Here is an 18,857-nt window from a genome sequence, read left to right on the forward strand (position 1 = left end):
CAGTACGCCAAGCAATAATTCTACACAGAAGCCGTCCTTTCATGCCCGTGTGCCAGGCTTCCCAAAGCCTGATCATGCGCTTCGTTGCATTTCGTTTCCGTCCGTAATTTTCACGCATCTTCCTTTCGAGTATGCGTGACCTGAAAACAAATTTCCCTGATGCCCTTGAACGCCACGTCTCCTAAAGTCAAAATGATGCAAGTCGGGGGTATTGTACAGGTCCTGAGGAGGAACCTTGACCGAAAAAACCTGTTGTATTCCACCTAATTCTTGGTACCGCGCTGCGAGACCTTGCGGAGGTTGCTCATGAGACGTTCGACAAACTCCATAGATTCACATCCTGGAACGTCTGGAAACCCTTGAGGCTCATAGGTACCAGTCTTGGAGAGTACGTTCGATTCCTTCTGGACTGGCTCCGGCAAAGTACGTTCAGCAGGCCGTACTGGATGTGCGGGCACTTGCTTGTGTGTTGGTGCAGATGTTGGGCTTGTCGAACTTGAAAGGTGAACTGATCCCGCAGGTTGGCGCGTAGAGGCCCCAGTGGCGGTCCTTGTTAGTCCACGAGAGGATTGATCCAAAATTGCTTGCCAATGTACACCGGGCTGCTGTTGAGATGCCATCGGGGGAATTCCAGGCAGCTGGGGGATCGGAACTGGGGTTTGCTTGTTCATGACCGAACCCTTTGGTGACTTCTGGGTTGCTCCAGTAGCGGGAGCACTCTGAGTCGAATTCATGGCCGCCAGGAAGTTCGCCGGCAGCGGCACTGGCGACTCCTTGGGAGGTATCTGGATTGGCGGCTCAGCCGACCCGTGACTACTCTCGATAGTTCCAGGTACTTACCTTATACGGCTTGGCTGGAGGTGCCATCTTTGGTTTGCTACTCTGGTTAGGCGAGTGGGCAGCCTGTGCAGGCTGAACGGTGGACTGAGGCTGAACCGATTGCGGGTGCTGGACGGCTTGTGGAGGTCGGACTGCTTGTGAAGGCTGGATCGCTTGTGGAGGCTGGACTGCTGGAGCAGGCTGAACCACTTGAGGACGCGCCTGCGCACCCGGCAGATACTGGGCCTTGATAGCAGGACGAGGTAGGATCCCCAGGATCGGGGGGGTAGCGGCTACAGGCTTGGACATTGGTGGCTTTGAAAAGGGGTTCTGACCGCTAGCAGCGCTGGGAGATGCTTGCGGTGGAGCCGGGTTTCTAACTGGAGCTGCCGGCTGCTGACCATAGGGAGGGTTGTGATGAAGGAAGGTGTCCTTGTTGGCCATGATGTGAGCTCTCAGGTTGCCTTCGTATCCGTTGGTGAAGCCTCCCCATGCTGCGTAGGGTGTCTTGTACTTGGTAGAGTCCCTTCGTGAACGTTAGCTGGGGCCGTCCATACAAACCGTGAGACATACCTGTTGTGGTTGACCTGGAAGAATGGGTACTTGTGGTAGATTGACGTATGAACCTGCCACGATGGCTTGGGTTGGGGACGCGGGTATCCATAATTAGCTTGCTGCTGTGTCACGGGTGCAGGTGCGGGTGCAGGCGCAGGCGCAGGCGCTCGAGCTGGGGGTGCCGGTCTGGGGGCAGCAGAATGCTGCCACTGGTGGTGTTGAGGCTGCGCTGGGGGCTGAGATGGGCCAGATGAGTGTCCACCATTTGCGAAACTCTGAGGAGTCTTGACATCAAACCTCTGAGCAGAATATGGAGCTGGGGCCTGGCGCCCTTGTGGCTGTGTGTACGAGTAGTGATGATACACGGTAGGAGGTTGCTGGGGAGGAACGGGCGCTGGAGCAGTTGGGGTGAATCGTTGGGTGGTGAAGGTACCTGCAGCGGCAGCAAAGTTGGCCTCGACAGGCTTTCGCGGCTTGTAGACGTATGGCTTCTCTGGCCGGGCGGAAACTGGAGGAGCAGCAGGTCTGACAGCAGGGTATGGACCGCCGAATGAAGTTGCTGGTGCGTATGTGTATCGCGGCACATTGGCCGGGACCACCTTCGGGAGCTTGACCGGCTTAGGGTCCTTGGGAAGCGTATCCAAGTAGTTGCCCTTCGGATTGTGACGGGGTTTGGCAGGATCCTCAGTGTACTGGGCTTTGGCTTCGGTCGACGTCTTGCCCAGATAGTGCCAGAGTTGATCAGGCTTGGAGAAGTCGATCTTGACCTGGAACTTGTTGCTGGCCGGATGCACCTGGAAATCGGCCCAAGTGTAGCCCTCGACGAACGGATCATCCTTCTGGGGCTTGTTGTCGCTGAGACGCTTGGTCTTCAGCTTCTCCTTGTCCTTCTGCGAGGTAGGCATCGGGATGGCCTTTGCTGATGCCTTTGGCAAACGGTAATCAGCAGGGTCTGGCAGCAATAGCCACTTCCATTCAACCTCGAGGCGATCGCTATGAAGAGTCAGCCTTTTCTGTGTTTTGTGTTGTTTTTCGAGGATTTAGTGATAAACAAAATAGTGGTGACGTACCCGTTTGGTAGAATATCAAGAAGCAGCGTCTGCTCATCGAGGCGGGTTTCCACAACAACACCAGCGAAAATTTCCCCTTTGAAATATTGCAGCTGGCAAGTATCTCCTTTTCGAAGTTTAGCTGCTGCTGCCTGGATGCGTGAATCGACTTCCAGTGCATCTCCATCCAACTTCTTGTCTCGCTTTGTGCGATGGAATCGACAGCTGAATCCAAATGCTTGCTCCTTGTATTCGGTGCCGTCTTCCCCAAAAACAGGAACATCTTGCTCTTCGATAAAGACACCTGCCGCAGCTGCGCATGTCGGATGATAGGCTCTGGCGCACTTCTTTTGCGAGCATTGGAAGCATGCGCCGCGCCTGGATCGACAGTAGAGGCACTTGAGATCAAGGCGATCCTTGTGAATGCCTGCCACATTGGCAACGATCTCCTGCCCGTCGACGGTATCGATGTACGTCTCAGGGAGATAGAGGGCACATGTCCGATGAGCCTTCCGGCCATCATCAGTGGGCAACAGCTCGGCTGTCGGGACTTCGTTGGGACAGAGGCAACAAGGAGGCTCAGCTTTCGTCCTGAGACGAAGCCTGATCTTCTTGACCTTGCCTCCTTTCTCGCCAGGTCCACGCTTTCGCTTCCGGCCAGTCTCCTTGAACTTGACACCAGAACCTGATGGTGGGGTCGGCAGGCCAGACCTCTCGTCGTCGTCATCCTCTTCGTCCTCTTCATCTTCTGTTTCCTCATATTCTGTCTCTTCTCCACGCAGTTTTCGCTCGATCTCGTAGACATTAACCCAGACGCTGTCCTGCGCCTGGGCGCACTCGCACTTCTTGGCAATCTTGCCGATATCAAGCCAGGAATCCAACGCGAAGTTGACGGCCTCGGCGCAGTTGTAACCCAAGTTGTATCCAGAATGGTATCCGTACGGGTATGTGACCACGAACTCGCCCGGATATGAAACACATTTGTTGACTGTGATGTTGTAATGCGACTTTAGATGTTGTGGCGAGATAAGGAAGCCCTTGTGTCTCAGGAACTGATCGCAGGCCTTGGCGTCTGCGGGCCAGATATTCTTCATCGCAGCCTCGAAACGACGGGCGTCCGCTTGGGAAATGCTGTACCACTGTTTGGGAGCACCAAAGTGGAGGTAGTTGATGCTGTACAGATCAACATCCTCCAGATGCCAAGCAAAGGTCGCCTTCCACATGCCCAGGTAGAGGTACGCCGTGTTGACTCCTGGAACCTTGGTTCCGAGAACGTCCAAGAGGTTAGGCAGCTTGTTGAGGTTCCACATCTCGGTCGATTCGTCAAAAAGGGTGCCCATCAGATCAGCGCCGTAGAGAGGTGGAGCGTAGGTAAGCGTCTTCCAGTATACTCTCTCCAGCTCCTCACAGCGCTCAGGGGTGTATTCTGAAATATCCATCTTGTAATCCCAGTCCTTGAATGCAGCTTCGTCAATCATGGCGGATCCCTCTCGGCGACTGTACTTGCGCCGCGCCGAAACTGTTTGGGTCTTGGCCTTTGCTTGTCGGGAACCCATGCGACCAACTGTAGGCTCATAGTCTTCATCATCCTCGATGCCCGGGTCCTTCTCGATGGATTGGATTGGTGGTTCTTGAGTTTCTGCAGGGTCCTGCTTAGGAGAAACGGGGGTCATGGGGCGGTCATCGTCGCCCTCTGGTTCCTCCTTCACACGTCTGCCTCTAGCTCCGCGCTTGGCTGGTCGTCCTCGCCCTCGCTTCTTGGGAGCCGCAGAATCCGCAGTGTTGGATGCCGCTGCCGCTGCTGCTGCTGCTCGGGTTCGTGGCTTTGGCTTTTCGGCGTTGGCACGTCGTTCGCCACGTCTGGCTGGAGGCTGGTGTTCACTCTGATCGCAAAGTTGGCGCCATTGAGGAAGGTTGTACGACCGGCCGTGAACAATATTAACCTGACGATATGTTCCGTTGGAGCCCATGATATCCTGCTTAATCGGCTCTCGCACTTTGACTTGTTTTACCAATTCGTCGAGCTTCGGGAGCGAGTCCTTCCATTCTTCCGGAGGGATGATCTTGATAATGCCAGACTTCATACCATAGCTGTCGACAGCTTCCATCTTGAGGGGGTTAGTACAGAACGACAAAGGCTTTGTTCAGACCTACGAAGCGCTTGAAATCTTTGAATTGGTGCATGGTCGGCTTAAAGACAGGAACAGTTCCAGACCAGTGGTCCGGAAGCACCTCCCCAATATCGTCGCAGGCATCATTATGGGTGTCGCCGTTGTCGCTGGCGGGCGCAGGCTGCGGCGCATCGCTCAAAATGGGTTCGTCCTCAAGGTCGCTCAATTCCGAGTCAGATGCGTCCGACTTGGCCGTGTTGTTGCTATCGGGCGGCGAATGAAGGAAGCTCTGGTCAGACTTGGCGGGCTTTGTATCGTGAGCCTTGGTCTCGGTCGGCGCAGCGACAGCGTCTTGGGAGGGATGCGTGGCGACGGCAATGCTGGCGTCGGTCGACTTGGACGTCGACTCCGACATGGTGGGCGATCACGTCGCAATCGGCGACGGTGCCATTGAGGAAGGAATTGTGGGATCCGTGTCGCTTATCGCTGCGGTGTGCGGCGCAATACTGAGGGTTTGAGCGCTCGAAAAAGGGCGGAGATATCGTGTTTGTCGAGCGAGTTAGAGTTGAAGTGTTTGTTGGAAGCGAGAGATGAAAGAGGGCGTGTGAGTTTGAACACTGGGTTTGGTGTAGTCGGCCAAGTACAGTTGAGTAAAGTTGGTGGTCAGAAGGGCAGGTGATGCAGAGTAAACGTTAGTGTGCAGGTACCTATCACGCTTATTCTCGGTTGGTGGGTACTTGCAAACTCGCAGCGCTAATTCGCCCCAGTCTGCCGCCGGAAGAAACAGGGCAGAGAAGTACCCAGAGGGAGCCGCTAGAGCCAGTCTACCGCATCAGCAATCTGCTGTAGGTGGACAGGGCAGGGGCATAGCGTCGCTCCTGCATCATTCGATTTCGGAGGTTTCCATCAGGGAGAAGCTCCTTTTTCGCGTCCATGGGAACAAGACAATATTCACAAACACGGGATGAAATTTCGAGACATTCATCAATTAATTGTTCAATTCTTTAATCAAACGCTACGTTTTCTGACCTATTCACCCCCAGGCTAAGATCATGACACATGCGGAATCCAATCTCGAAAGATCTTCATCTGACGCACCTTGATGAGATTGATAAGATTTCCCCAACCTCAAACCCAACCCAACACCAAAAAGCCGGGGGCAATCGTGCACTACCGACCATCCCGGCCTTGTCCTGTCCCACATTGACCCCATGATAGCCTCATCTTGATGGTCCTTGCTCCAGGTTCACTCTATCCAGGCTGATTCCCTACCCGTCATTATCCACTACATCTGAGTTCTCAATATCCAGACTCACAAGTATATCTGTCCTGCACGGCTCCATATTAGAAAAAGAGACGGACTAGTTTGATCGATACTCAAGATCTATAGAACTATAGGTACTATATACGACCCTCGAAACAACGAGGCTACCTATTTTACTGGCGTCTCAGGCGTTCGCTTCTCTGCTTCGTCTTGTAATAAAATCTGAGACTTATCTCGTTTTTAGATATCCTACATTCCGCGCAGGTCGCCACTCCATCCAGAGCCTCGTTCCTCTTACATATTCCACATTTTCCCTGGCTCCTAGCCCTATCACGGCTCGCGTTGGCGATAGTTCTGTTGCGAACTAGGCATATCGCGCAACGCGACTTCCCATGTTGCGTATCTCTTGTTCTGCATTTGGTACATTTGTTTTCCTTCTTCGCCTTATAGTATGTGGCTCTCCCCCTGGCCATACAACGCTCGCAGCGTGAGACTTCCTCGCTTGATTTTGGTCTCCCACAGTGGTAGCACGTTCCCTCTTGCTTACGGCGATCGCGCCTTTGTTTGTCCCGCATCACTTTACCTTTCCTTTTACAGTCAAAGCAGCGGTAGCTTCTGTCCTGAACAGGCACGGAACAATCCTTGCACCTTCTTTTCCCTTGCCCGGGGCTTTCATCCTCACTCGCTACTCCTTCTACCAGGTCTTCATCATTTACCTCCTCTTCCAGCGGGCCTCCGCCATCATTTGCTGGTGCTTCTGCCATGTCTTCATCGCTGAATGCTTCTTCATCCATCTCATCTTCACCATCGTCTGCCAGTGCCTCTACCGTGTCTTCATCGACTGCTGATGCTTCCGCCATGTGGATATCTTGATCATTGATTGCTGTCCATTTTATCTGACCTTTAGCATGTCTGGAGACTTCCTCTACGGAGCCTTCAGACTCGATTCCTGATTCTTCCGTCAGGCTTTTAGTAGCAGTTGGTCCCTGTTGTGCCAGACTTCCTACAGCGTCCAAGGCCAGTAGTAGCAGGCTCTCAGCGGCACTCGACACGTTAGGCGACGGGCTCTCAGCAGCGCCCAATACCAATGGTCTAAGTGTTAGCTCTGGGGGATGGGGGCTATCCGGTCTCAGAGGGCTTTGAGTTGGGGTTCCAGAACGAGATGTGTCTCAAGGGTTGTTGCGGCTCGACCAGTCCGGCTCACTTGACGGCTGCATCCAGGCAGGGAATTCTCGGCTCATATTGTTTGAGCCTTCTTGGTTGCTCCATGTGAAAGACATGACTGACAAGTTCGATGCGCAAGTACGTATGCCCTGGCAAGGTCAGTTGCGGAATGTTGAAAATGATGCTGCGCGGTGTAAATATGTCAGTGTAAGCATGTCAATGAAGATGGCTAGTAGAGCACTCGGTGGTGTTACTTATACGAGAAGCCTATATTCCTACTTAAATGAGTCTCTGTCGATTCTGCGTTGGTTTTGAACATACACAGAATCATCAATGCCAACGATTGTTCATAGTGAGAACAGGGGGATGTATTGGCAACCCTATGTCGACACAAGGCGAACGTCTATGGGACACAGCTTGAACACCAATATATTGGGAAACGGTTATACCTATTATGGCCGGCTTGGGACCCACCTGTATTGCCATCACTTGCAGTAAATGTCAGTATTGTAAAGGCCTGTCGTCTCCGATTGTCATCTTGTTTGGCTCAGGGTTGAGGATATTTCCCTCCGTTCTTATAATCAGCATGACGCAAACAAACTGACACAATACATTGTATGACCTCAAAATCACATCAAGTCCCATGCCTAGGTCCATGCCTCGAACTTGGTAGGATGTAAGTGGCCAGTCCAGGGGTAGGCGAATAAGCTTGATTGCCCCGGGACCTCACAATACAATGGGAGCATTCGAAGAGGACAAGAGATCTGTCTTGTGCGGTCAATGTGCACATTCCCCTTGTCTCCATTCCTACCAAACAAAATGAACAAGACAACAACCCGAATCAAGGTGGTTCAAATGTAGGATCTTGTTTACAGGGTTTGAAGTGGGGCAGCGCATCTCAAGCTCACCCTCACCAGCACAACAAAAATGATGTTCGCATCAAAGCGATGTCAAAAAGGTTCCAGAGGGAGTCGAACCCTCGCTGGCGGAATCAGAATCCGCAGTCATAACCGTTAGACCATGGAACCGTTGTTCACAAGCGGTTGTCCGCTTGCCATGGGCGATCGTGGTGAGTGGTGGGCAGCGTTCGATATTGCGGGATATATGCTAGATGGCCCAGTTCTGCTCCACCGTTTTGTCATAGGATACTTGCTAATTGGTAGTGGGATGTGATATCAATCGAAGGACCCTCAGATTAACGGTTTGGGGCCGGGAGTATCCGTCTTGGTTGAGATCAGGTCAAGGTCCTAACAGTTCAGTGGATAGCCAAACAAAGAGTGTCTTCACAGCCATATTCATGCCTCGATAGGCTATTTGGGGGAATGATTGCTTCCAGTCAGTGCCTACCGTCTTTGTTAACTATTCTTACAGGTTAGGAAAGGAATGGTTGTTCAGGAACAGGGCATGGTCTTTACACTGCGACAGGGGTCGATTGCGCCTTGATTTGAGGATGCAAATGCCTGCCTTGCACATTCTACCTAACTCAATTCAAATGGCTGGATCTCGTGACCGTTAATCACTAGCAACTGTCGGCTGCCAAGCCATGGGCGTATCCGCGTTCGCATTTCACATACCCATCCCCAATTACAACTCTCACCGTGTTGAAGAGATGGCATGTCACTGACATGAATATCCCTGCCACCAAAGCTCTGCCAACGACGTCATGGAACGAAGTATATGTTTCTACATTAAAAACTAGTGCCCGTAACCTGGAAGGAGGTAAGCCTTAGGTCTCTGCGAAAGCATCTTGGCACAACCAGCAATTGATCCATGGTGTTACTGTCTATCTGAAGCCCCGCATCTGTCAACCTCGCCCAGGCCGAATGATTACCGACCCGACGTCTGCAGTTGCGACGCAACATTGCAGCGGAACTTGAGAGTAATCCTCCGTGAGGTTGGATCTGCAGGATAAGCAAGCAAGCAAGCAGTAGAACTCCTCATACTGACTCACGAGTCACCCACGACAGAACACCCTTCCTTTAACCCAAGCTGCTTTTGGCTTCAGCGGAAAGCCTCGAACCCTCTCGGGGTGAAAGCTCCCACCCCAAAACTCACCGCCATCAAACCACACAAGAAAGCTCCCAGATCTGTGAAGGGCTGAAGGCATTCAACAAGCCCACGCTACCTTAGCTTCCATCCATCCTTGTTCAGCTTTCCAGCCACCCTTCCCCCGCTCGTGCAGCACATCGTGTGCAACCATCTCGAGTCGACTCCCCATGATTGGGTGGCCTCGGATGCTGGCTTCGCCCTTCCCGGCGAAAGAAGGTGGCAGCCCATCCTCCATCATGCCATTCGCGCTATCGACTCCCGTGTGCAAAAGCCACCCCGCTCACGAGCACATCATTGCCCAGCCTTGTTGGACAAGTCGCAACGCCATGTCTCGATGAGAAGATGCGCCGTAGCCGGTAGGCTCTGTGGTCATGTACAGAGACCTGCGCTCTGTTAGAGCCTGATCTTGGCGGAAATGCCGTTAATGGATGACGATCGCCCGGAGCTTGCAGCTTTGTATAACCCAGCCATGAATCCCTCTCGCATCCTTTCCCTCTGAGCTTATCTCTCTTTTCCCTTGCATCTCACCCCTCACCTCGACGGTGTCAGATGAGGCCATAAGCCCCCAATCCTCTTCACAATGGTTCAGCTCAAGCGCTTCTTTGCGGTCTCGCCGTTCATCAACAGCGTAGCCGCCCAGAGCAGCGGCGACAAGGTCTGGGCGGCCGTCGCATTCGTCAACCATGGCGAGAGGACGCCCATCATCAGCGACATGCGCACCATCCTGACTCCCGAGGGAGCCCAGCAGATGTGGCGGCAGGGGACGGCCTTTCGAGCTCGCTATCTCAGAAACAGCGTCAACGACTCTGACTTTGACGATATCCAGACTGCATACATCCAGAAGCTCAACATTGATGTGATTGACAATGACGATGTCGACATTCTTTCCCAGACGGATGAATGGGTGTCTGCTGGGGCCATGGCTTTCATGCAGGGCTTTTATCCTCCGTCGCCCAATGCTTACGATGCGACCGCTGGAGGTGAAGATTTGGGTCTCAACTTGGACCTGGGTGATAACAACACCGAATACCCACTCAATGGATACCAATATCCCAACATCAGGACTGCCAGCTACATGGACCCTAGTTCTACTGCGTACGCTCCCAACCACATCAAACAGGCCCCTGCTAACACATTCCAGACTCGACGGGACAGCGCGATGCTCTGCCTGGAATACAGAGATCAACACCAACTTGACCTCAGACGAGCAGCTCAACAATCTCTACCAGTCAACCCTTCCCTTTTACCAGAACCTCTTTTCAACTGAGCCTTTCGTTGGGACAATCGACATTGGCTACGCTAACTTCTGGAACGCCTTTGAACTCTGGGAGTATGTCGACTACATGTATCGCCACAACGAGACCGTCCACAGGGGCATGAGCAACGCAAACGTGACGCTCGGCTTCCTCAACTCATACGCCACAACCCTGCTGCGCGCTCAAAACAGCTACAAAGAGCGCCAGGGCGACAACGATCCCCTGGGCATCCTCTACTCCATCGCCGGCCGCACGCTGGCCAACAGGGTGACGCAGCTGTTCCAGAACAACATCAATTGGAAGGGCGAGTACAACAAGCTCAGCCTCATGTTTGGATCCCTCGAGCCCATCATGAGCTTCGTCTCCCTCGCGGGGCTCGTCACGGGTGATGAGATCTTTAAGGAGCCCTTTTCATCACTTCCCGAGCCGGGTGCTGCCTTAGTGTTTGAGCTCTTTGGCGAGGACCCCGACTCTCCTAACCAACAGCCGTCTGCCGATACTCTGCGTGTGAGATTGTCTTATCGTGCCTCAGCAAATGCGGATGAGGACTTTGCGAACCAAGGACTCTTTAGCCCAAGTCCTGACGGGGTGCTGTATACCGAGTTCTTGGAAACTATGCAGAATCTCGGCAGGACAGCCAACGACTGGTGTGACATCTGCAGTCCCACGCCTGCTCCCTGGTGTCTCTTGAATGCAGTGGAAAACCTGGACTTGAGCACCTCTACAATTGGTCCGGCAATTGGTGGGATTATCGGCGCGATCATCATGCTCGTTGTTGTCGCCATTGTATTTGCGGGTCTTTACTTCTTGGGAGGAGTTCGTCTCAGTCGCAACAATCCCCCTCCTGCAGAAGAGCCGCAGACTGAGGCTGCTGTTGGTGGTTTCAAGGGATCTGAGAGGAAGGAGGGTGATCCTGATGTCGTGGTGACAAAGACGGGAGTTCACCATGAACGTGTTGGAAGTTGGGAGCTTCGAGGCGGAAATCTGCCTCCCCAGACATCTGGCATCGTCAACAAGGACTTGGGACCGGATCCTCGACGTTCGCTTAGTGATGATGAAGACGGTATCAGCGTCATGGGAGCGACGCCAGTGAAGGAGCATGAGGCCGTCTAAGTGAAAGTGACACATGAGGCATGATATGGATGAGGAATGAACAGGGATGAGGAACAGGGAGGAATGGAGAATGGTTATATGGACTGGTTATACCCTTTGCTTCTTTACAGTCTTTCCGAACTATGAATATTTGTATCGGAAGTTGAACCGGCGTTGGATTGGCATTTTGTTAGATACGCTCGTTTGGATGGATGGAATATGGACGTATATACCCAACTGACACAAATGACACACGACATGATTCTATATCACTTTGAAATCTATTCTGAAGGGAGAGGATCGGAATGCTCAAGAAGGGAGTTTCTTTTATATAACTATGATTATACATGTATCCAATATCCGAACTGCTAACTATGTAGCTATCCCACGGGGTATATCCATCCTGACCTTGCCATCCTTCATGATCCCTAAACCATCACAAAATTACAAACTCCTCCTGGGGCGTATCGCCCTCCAAAGCCTCCCCGTTCATCAACCCATGCACATAACACTCACCCACAAGCATCCACGTTTTCCCATCTGCCCTCCTCCTTAGCAAAAACGGTGCCTTTCCCCCATACAGCACAACCACAACGTCCCCGTTCTGCATGATATCCGGTCCCAGGACAAACAACCCCCCCGCGGTTACCGCAAACTTACGATACCGGGTTACCAGCGTCGCCTGGTGGCTCCATTTGAATCCATCCCCAGAGAGCGCCAGCCGCTGAATCTCCTGGTCCACGCCGTCCGTGTCCCCCAGTGCGCGAACTAGGTACGCCGCCCCGTTGGCGAGCCACTCCTCCTTGGGGATATCCTCGTAGGGACGGGAGCGGTCCGCGCCGACGCAGGCGTTTGTCAGCGTTTGTATAAGGGCGAAGAAGGCCGGTTCACCGTTAAAGTACTTCTTCTGCAGACTAAAGCGCTTGCTTCCACGACCGCAGATGCTGCCCCAAAGAGCTTCAATGGGTAGTTGAGGTACTGGTTCACGACGGAACTGGAAGGCGTTGGCCCAGAAAGTCCACGTCGGTCGGCGAATTCGATCTACACGTATGCCACGGATATGTAAGGATTTCCTCTCATCATCGATATGCAGTCTCGGCGTTAGGTCCCCTGAAGCTCTGTGAGGTGTGCCGGGGGTTCCGATGAGGTGAAGCGGAACGATGCGCCAGTCCGGAACCCACGTTGGTAGATCGCCCCGTGTCATGGGCCTCCTCCTATACGTGGACGGCACATCATGGCAGGCTGACAATAAGAGAAGTGATTCGCAGCCCGAGAGTTCTCTGGTGGCAACGTCGTAGTAGACGTCTTCAATCGACTTGCTGTAATCTGGTTCCAGTTCCGAGAGGGCCTTGCTGCCAGTGTGAAGAGAGAAGTGGCCCAGAAAGGCATACACATGGTCCCGAGGATCTTTGGCGAGGAGATGTCTCGCGCGATGTAGCTCATATATAAAAGAGGCACGGTCTTGGTTGATGTCGTTGTCTTCATCCGGCTCAACAAACCTTTGGTACAGATACCGAATGTTGGGGGTGAGAATGTAAAACCTCGACCTCAGATGATGGTAGCTCTCACCCAAGACGCCCGTGACAAGAGACAGGATTTCCCAGTCAATCTCGACGTCTCCCCAGTAGAGCGTGGCCGGCGCTGTAGTGCCAATCTCTTGGACAATCCATATCCGATTGAACTGGACTCATCAGTGGCGTTCTCATCTCTCAAGCTTCTGATACTCACCCATTGTAGCCTCGTCATCTGAGCCAGCGGCACCCAGGGACTCTTGTCCTGCTTCAGCAGCTCCTCCGAGTGCGCAAGACGAAACTCGTCATGCATCTCATCATTCGTAAACACGCCGTGTAGATAGTGAACCATGGTGACGGCCGCCTGGGCAGCACGGTTGTCGTCCGGCCCCAGCCACACCAAGACATGCTGGGCTCCCTTGTATATGGCATTCATGAGACTAACCTGCTGACTCCGCTCCGCAATGTCGTCCTGGTTGATACAAATCTGGTCTGCCCAGAGACGACGACGGGACGAGGCATGTCTCATGCGGCGCAGTGCGCCCTCAATGCTCCGCGTCAAAGGTAGCACCCTCCCATCAATGAGGATCTCCGAGCACCGGCCCTCAGTACCCCAAACATACGAGATGGCCTCATACTCCGGACCAAAATCCAAATTCTCGAACGTGAGAGACCCGACCAGCGGCTCATCGCCTACGCCGGGCTCGAGCGTCAAGATACGGATCGAGTAGCTATCCGGGAAGTGCTCGTACCGGTAGGGCTCCGCGGTCGGCGCATCCCCCGGCACGAGGACATGATCCATGGATAACGGTGACACCGAGACGGAAGAGTAGCGAGCCTTGTGAGATGCTTGGCAGAGCCGAGACGGCTGTTTCTGATGGTGCAAAGACCGGCCGTGGCGACTATGAAAGGGCCGATTCATTCCTCGGTCCCATTGACGCCGTCCTTGTCGATCGCTCGAGTCAGTGTGAGCTGCTCTGGCTGGGCACGTCTTGACACGAACTCTTCTCAGAGTTGCGATTCGACATAGCGAGAGTGCTCTATCCCTCAAGACCATGACAGCAGCACAGTCAGCCTGCTCGTATGTGGAACGACAGAAAATATTGCGACACCAACGGAATTGCCGCTGCGAGACATCCCTCCATTCTCCGCAGGCGGGACTTTGTCCCTAGTCAGCACTACCAATATTACACCCCCTGGGCGATATAGTGCAAACGGCAACGGATCTCATCACGTTCAGGAAAACAAAGATAGACTTCAAGTCTTGATTCTGATATCGAGCGGCGGTAGGCCTATCTATCTAACTGTACACAACTAAATCCTCGGGTCATCACTCATCATCCCGCCAGTATCAATCAAATTATGTAGGGGGCACCGCCTATGGGTGATCCGTCCATCTGCCAAAACGCCGTGGTGTCCGTTCCCAATCCGCTATGGTTTCCGTATGTGACAAAGGAAAATGAAATCGCTAGTTTTGTCTGTCCTGTTCTGTTCCTGCCCTTCCAATCCTATTCCAACTACATTTACATGTCAAGGGTGAGAAGCTCTAACCTTGACACAACTGCCTCGGTGCTGGCGCAGATGCGTTCCACCCGAAGCATGGCCAGAGCAGCTGTGGTCTCTTCCTCGCTGGCATCAACAAGCTCCAGTCGCGAGAGAACCTTCTCCGATTCGATGCCACCAAAGATGTCAACGTTGGACAGACCCTCGGTGTCGAGCTCCTTGGGCTGCTCAGTAGTGGTGGCAGGCTCGTTGTGGAACAGGGCGAAATCGGGATCAGACTCAAACTCAGCGTCGACGGGGACAGCCTCGACAGGCTCAGACACCTGAGGCTTCTCGACAGGTCGCTCGATGATGGGCATGTCGACCTTCTCATCCTCGGAATCAAAGGCAGGCTCAACAAAGTTGGAGGTCTTTCCGGACAGGACAGCGGCATCGAGAGTGGGCACCTCAGGGGTGTCGACGACAAAGACCTGGGGCTGGAAGTTGTAGGTGTTGTCCAGGGTGAGCATGGAGAAGTCCATGTTCTGCTCAGGGATCATGGCCATGCCAATCTGCTGCTGCTGGGACTGCTGGGCGTTGTAAGGGTTGATGTCCTTGGGCATCTGACGCTGCTCCTGCTGAGGCTCGACCTTGAGCTGAGGGGTCGGGGCAGCAGAGGCGGCAGGGTTGTTGCTGAGCGTGTCCAGGAAGTTGGAGAAGGAAGATGAGGACAGAAGCATGCGGGTCAGGTCGGTGAGACGCTTGTTCTCCTCAACGAGGGCCCGGTTCTGGGATCGGAGATCACCATTCTCGTTGACCTTGTTGGCGATTTCACTCTCGAGCTGAGAGATGTATTCTAGTGACAGTTAGTGCATGTATCAAGGTGATGGGATAATATTGACTTACCCTTTCTACGGGAACGGAAAGCACGAGCGGAAACCTTGTTGCGAAGTTGACGACGCTCCTTGCTGCTGAGCTTCTTGCCCTCCTCACTGGCCAGGAGTCGCTCATCCTCATCCATCTCATCCTCATCCTTCTTGGCGCGGGGGAGGTTGGTCATGGGGCTCTGGCCCTGACCATCAGGCATAGAGGGCTTGGCCCGCATCGAGTTGAGAAGCTGTGTGATTTTCTGCTCAACGATGGGGTCGGTAGGCTGAGGAGCCTTTCCACGGGACTTGGCCTGGGGGCTCTGTCGCTGAGCCTGCTGCTGCTGCTGGATCAGCCGCTGCTGGTGACGCTGTTCAGCTTGGGCCTTGGCGAGGGCAGCCTGAGAGTGGGCGCCGGGCCAGAGGCGGCCGACATTGTTGGTCTGGGTAGGCAGAACAGGCGGCGATGGCAGGCTGGCATCCTGCTCGATGTTGCTGGGGTTGATGGTGAAGAACTGCTGCGAATCGGCAGGGGACTCAAATTCCATATCGATATCCGAAGCGCCCAGAGTTCCTTGAGAAGGAGACGTGTTGAAGTCAAACATGTCGTTCTCGGGGCTGAAGGTGGAAAGATAGTCGAGGCTGGCAAAATCCTGGTAACCAGTGTTGTTGGTCTGGTTCACCGCCATGGTGTTTGCGAGCGCACCGGGCACAAAGCCAGTCTGTTGTCGGTACAGATCATAGTTGTGACTGGGACCGCTCAAGGTCTGTGTGGTTGTGGCAGCTGCGGGCACTGACACGGCCGCGGTGACAGGGCTTGTGAAGGTAGGCTTCGAGGTCGCTGAGGGCGAGACTGAGGCCGAAGGAGACTGGTAATTCGAGACGTTCTCGTACTCTGTGAGGTCGAGGAGGGCGTCGATATCGACGTTGTTCGGGGCCGAAGCCGACATGATGACGTTTTGTGAAGTCGGGTGTTATCAGAGAGGCGGATACCGGACTAGAGCGGAAGACGCAGGAAGCGAAAGCGACGGTTGGAGAGAGAATGAAGTCGCCGCCTGTTTATGTAAGAAGTGAGTGATGACACGCTAGATGTGACTCGATGATGTCCGATATGTTCGATGAGTTGATTGATGTAGATGATTTGGTGACAAGTTTGTTGCAAAAGTTGAGAAGTGGAAAGATGGAACCAGGCAGAAATCGGGAACTGGGGGAAGGGTGTTCTATCAATGGGATGGGTGCCTTGGTGGCGGTACGTACCGCCGGGACATCACTCACCCCCGGCACGCCAGGAGAGCCACAAGGAGCCACTGTAAACCCACTAACGAAATCCACTGTAAACAAACTCAAAGCCCCTAATTCCAAGGATGTAATGCTCTAAATCCCCTGAAGGTTTGCAGGAGAGCCGCCGTCTGTCTCTGCGCTTCCACCCCTGCCGGGGCTGCCAGGGCCGTTGTCCGGGCTGACAAGGATCAGCAGCCGGGGAGCCGACTAGTGGAGCGAGAGGACGCGTCAGCTCTTTTCCTGGGTGGTGCAAGCCAAGGGCGAGGATGTGGGCGAGGATGTGAGCGACTGGGTGAGCGGCGCGGGCGACGTCTGAGGCAGCGCCGCATCGAACCAACCAAAACCAGCCAAGAGGCCGACTCCTTCGGCGGCCGAGCCTCCCAGCGCCTCTCTCACCAAGTGCCAGAGTCGCTCTGGCCCCCCCACCTCTCCCTGGATCTTGACCACCAGAGCCCGTTCCAGGTCTCATCGTGTCCCGAGGGATGCGAGAGGGGAACCCCCCCTGGAGAGACTGCGGCCTGAGGATGACGACGCTCGACTGCCCTTTCGGGCCAGATTCGACGCCAGAAAGGCAGTGATGGCAGCATGGCGCTCGCTTTCTCGCTGCCAGCCAGACATCAAGGGCCGCTCCGCTGGGCTTTTTCATTGTGGGCGCTACCAGCTGAAGACCACCGCCAACCTCTTGCATCTACGAGCTGACGAATATTCGTCGTGGCCTGAGCTCAAAGAGGTCAAGCCTCAGGTTGATTATTCCGTTGCCTGCGTTTGAGATTGCGACCTCATGCCTCGAAGCGATGCCACAACGTCTTGATAGCATCATTCCCGCTTGTTTGGTGCAGGCGGAAACACGCACGGGAATTTCTGCGTCCAATCACTGTCATAGACACAATGTGATGGGAAATGCATCACGTCCTCGTCAGCCAGCGGTTGCTCAGACGGCAACGCGGCATCTGCTATCTCTTGGTCACTGGAATGCTGGTCGGCGTCTGCTGTAACGACACTGCACTGCTGATGCTGAGAGTAAACAAACGGCGATGCAGGACGCCGACCCTCCGGTCCTCATTGGCTTGACAGATCGGTACTGATACGCAATCCTCTTCCCCAATCCAGCCAGGTCATGGCAAGCGAGCGGGTAGCGATACTTGTCATCCGTGCATCCCGAGCGTGGCTGTACAGAGTCCGCGCATTTTCCTGCTTGAGGAAAAGGCAATGGAATTATCAGGCGCCAGCAAAAGGACCTGCTCACCTCGAACGCTTAGCCTAAACGGACTCCATGCCGCATACCATTGACCTCGCTCTCGCTTTCCTCGCTCTCGCCGTGTGAAGGAGAAGCTTGGAAGCTTTTTGGCGTCAATACCGTAGTATCATGCTACGTAGCACGTCTCCTGGTCGTTCTGAAACCCACATCGACAACCTGCCCATCTCGCCTTGTCCGTGGCCTTCCCTTCAGATTGACAAGCTCCAAATGATCAAGGGATCAACATCATTTCTTTTGGCTTTGCTCATCTTAATTCCAAATGAAATAGACATGGTCTCGCCTCTCCTTCTCCATTGCGGGGACGACCTCTGGCCGTCATGATATTATCGACTGCACTGCCACCGCCCTCATTACCTATCACCACCGTCCACCGACTCTCACCAGCACGTGCACTGTCCATCCCACTGCTTCTCCTTTCAATGCTCACTAATCTGTCACTGCCCTTGCTACTGCACTGTGCCCTGCTACTGATCTGTGTGATCAGACACAGTGGCACAAACGTCGCCTCGGGGCTGTGCAGCGCAGTGGCTCACCAACAAGCTCGCTCTCGTTCAGTGACAAAGAGCGAATCGCTGGAATCGCGACCCGAAGGAACGCCACTCTCAGCATCGCTCACAGCATCAAAGCACCACCGGCATTAATGAAACGCCGTCGGGCCCGCTTTTGCGTGTTAAACACCGATCACTTCCCATCCCATCGGCGTCTCAAATGCCGTCGCCGGGGCTTCTTTTTGCCACTCGCAAAACACACTTCAGACGGTGGCATAACATGTGTTGTGATGTGCACATCTACCCGTATTGCGCCCCCTTGCCGACAAAAATAGAAAACGGACTGGAGCACAATCCGCCCTTTCAACTGCCGCCCTGAATATCTTCCCCACCACCCCTGACGATGAAGTGTCACTGACCCGAGACGATTGACGACGGTCTGGAGCGACTCCCGTCTCTCCCACATGCCGGTTTGCATTGATCCAGACCTGTCCTGTTTCACGAAACAAAGTCTGCAGTCTTCCACCAACGGCAGCCTCCCTGCTTCAATCCATCTTTCGATCTTCAAACAAGTCAGCATCGGGACCCCCTTCCGTTGTGGGAGTTTCAGAC

General features: G+C 53.9%; 4 protein-coding genes and 1 non-coding gene across 5 annotated transcripts; 1 reads left to right on the plus strand and 4 right to left on the minus strand.

The window, feature by feature from the left end:
* Positions 1-263: 263 nt before the first annotated feature.
* On the minus strand, positions 264-4,949 carry LRP88_07627 (JmjC and ePHD domain-containing protein; the record flags this gene model as incomplete). Its single annotated transcript, XM_083244148.1, has 5 exons — positions 264-785; positions 841-1,345; positions 1,393-2,367; positions 2,445-4,524; positions 4,574-4,949. 5 exons carry the CDS (start codon positions 4,947-4,949, stop codon positions 264-266), a joined length of 4,458 nt encoding a protein of 1,485 aa, XP_083098642.1.
* Positions 4,950-7,918: 2,969 nt separating this feature from the next.
* On the minus strand, positions 7,919-7,990 carry LRP88_07628. The gene has a single exon. It is a non-coding gene; the product is annotated as a tRNA-Gln (tRNA).
* Positions 7,991-9,591: 1,601 nt separating this feature from the next.
* On the plus strand, positions 9,592-11,380 carry LRP88_07629 (histidine phosphatase superfamily; the record flags this gene model as incomplete). The annotated part of the gene is made up of 2 exons (XM_083244149.1): positions 9,592-10,096; positions 10,167-11,380. 2 exons carry the CDS (start codon positions 9,592-9,594, stop codon positions 11,378-11,380), a joined length of 1,719 nt encoding a protein of 572 aa, XP_083098643.1.
* Positions 11,381-11,731: 351 nt separating this feature from the next.
* LRP88_07630 (heterokaryon incompatibility protein-domain-containing protein) lies at positions 11,732-13,672 on the minus strand (the record flags this gene model as incomplete). Its single annotated transcript, XM_083244150.1, has 3 exons — positions 11,732-11,787; positions 12,020-13,040; positions 13,088-13,672. 3 exons carry the CDS (start codon positions 13,670-13,672, stop codon positions 11,732-11,734), a joined length of 1,662 nt encoding a protein of 553 aa, XP_083098644.1.
* A 721-nt stretch (positions 13,673-14,393) lies between these two features.
* Positions 14,394-16,168, minus strand: LRP88_07631 (bZIP transcription factor; the record flags this gene model as incomplete). The annotated part of the gene is made up of 2 exons (XM_083244151.1): positions 14,394-15,208; positions 15,259-16,168. The coding sequence occupies 2 exons, from the start codon at positions 16,166-16,168 to the stop codon at positions 14,394-14,396; spliced, it is 1,725 nt and encodes a 574-aa protein (XP_083098645.1).
* Positions 16,169-18,857: the final 2,689 nt, after the last annotated feature.

This window comes from Fusarium phalaenopsidis, assembly GCF_050370095.1.
Source record: "Fusarium phalaenopsidis strain FUZ10S chromosome Unknown contig_32302, whole genome shotgun sequence".
Lineage (NCBI taxonomy): Eukaryota > Fungi > Ascomycota > Sordariomycetes > Hypocreales > Nectriaceae > Fusarium > Fusarium phalaenopsidis.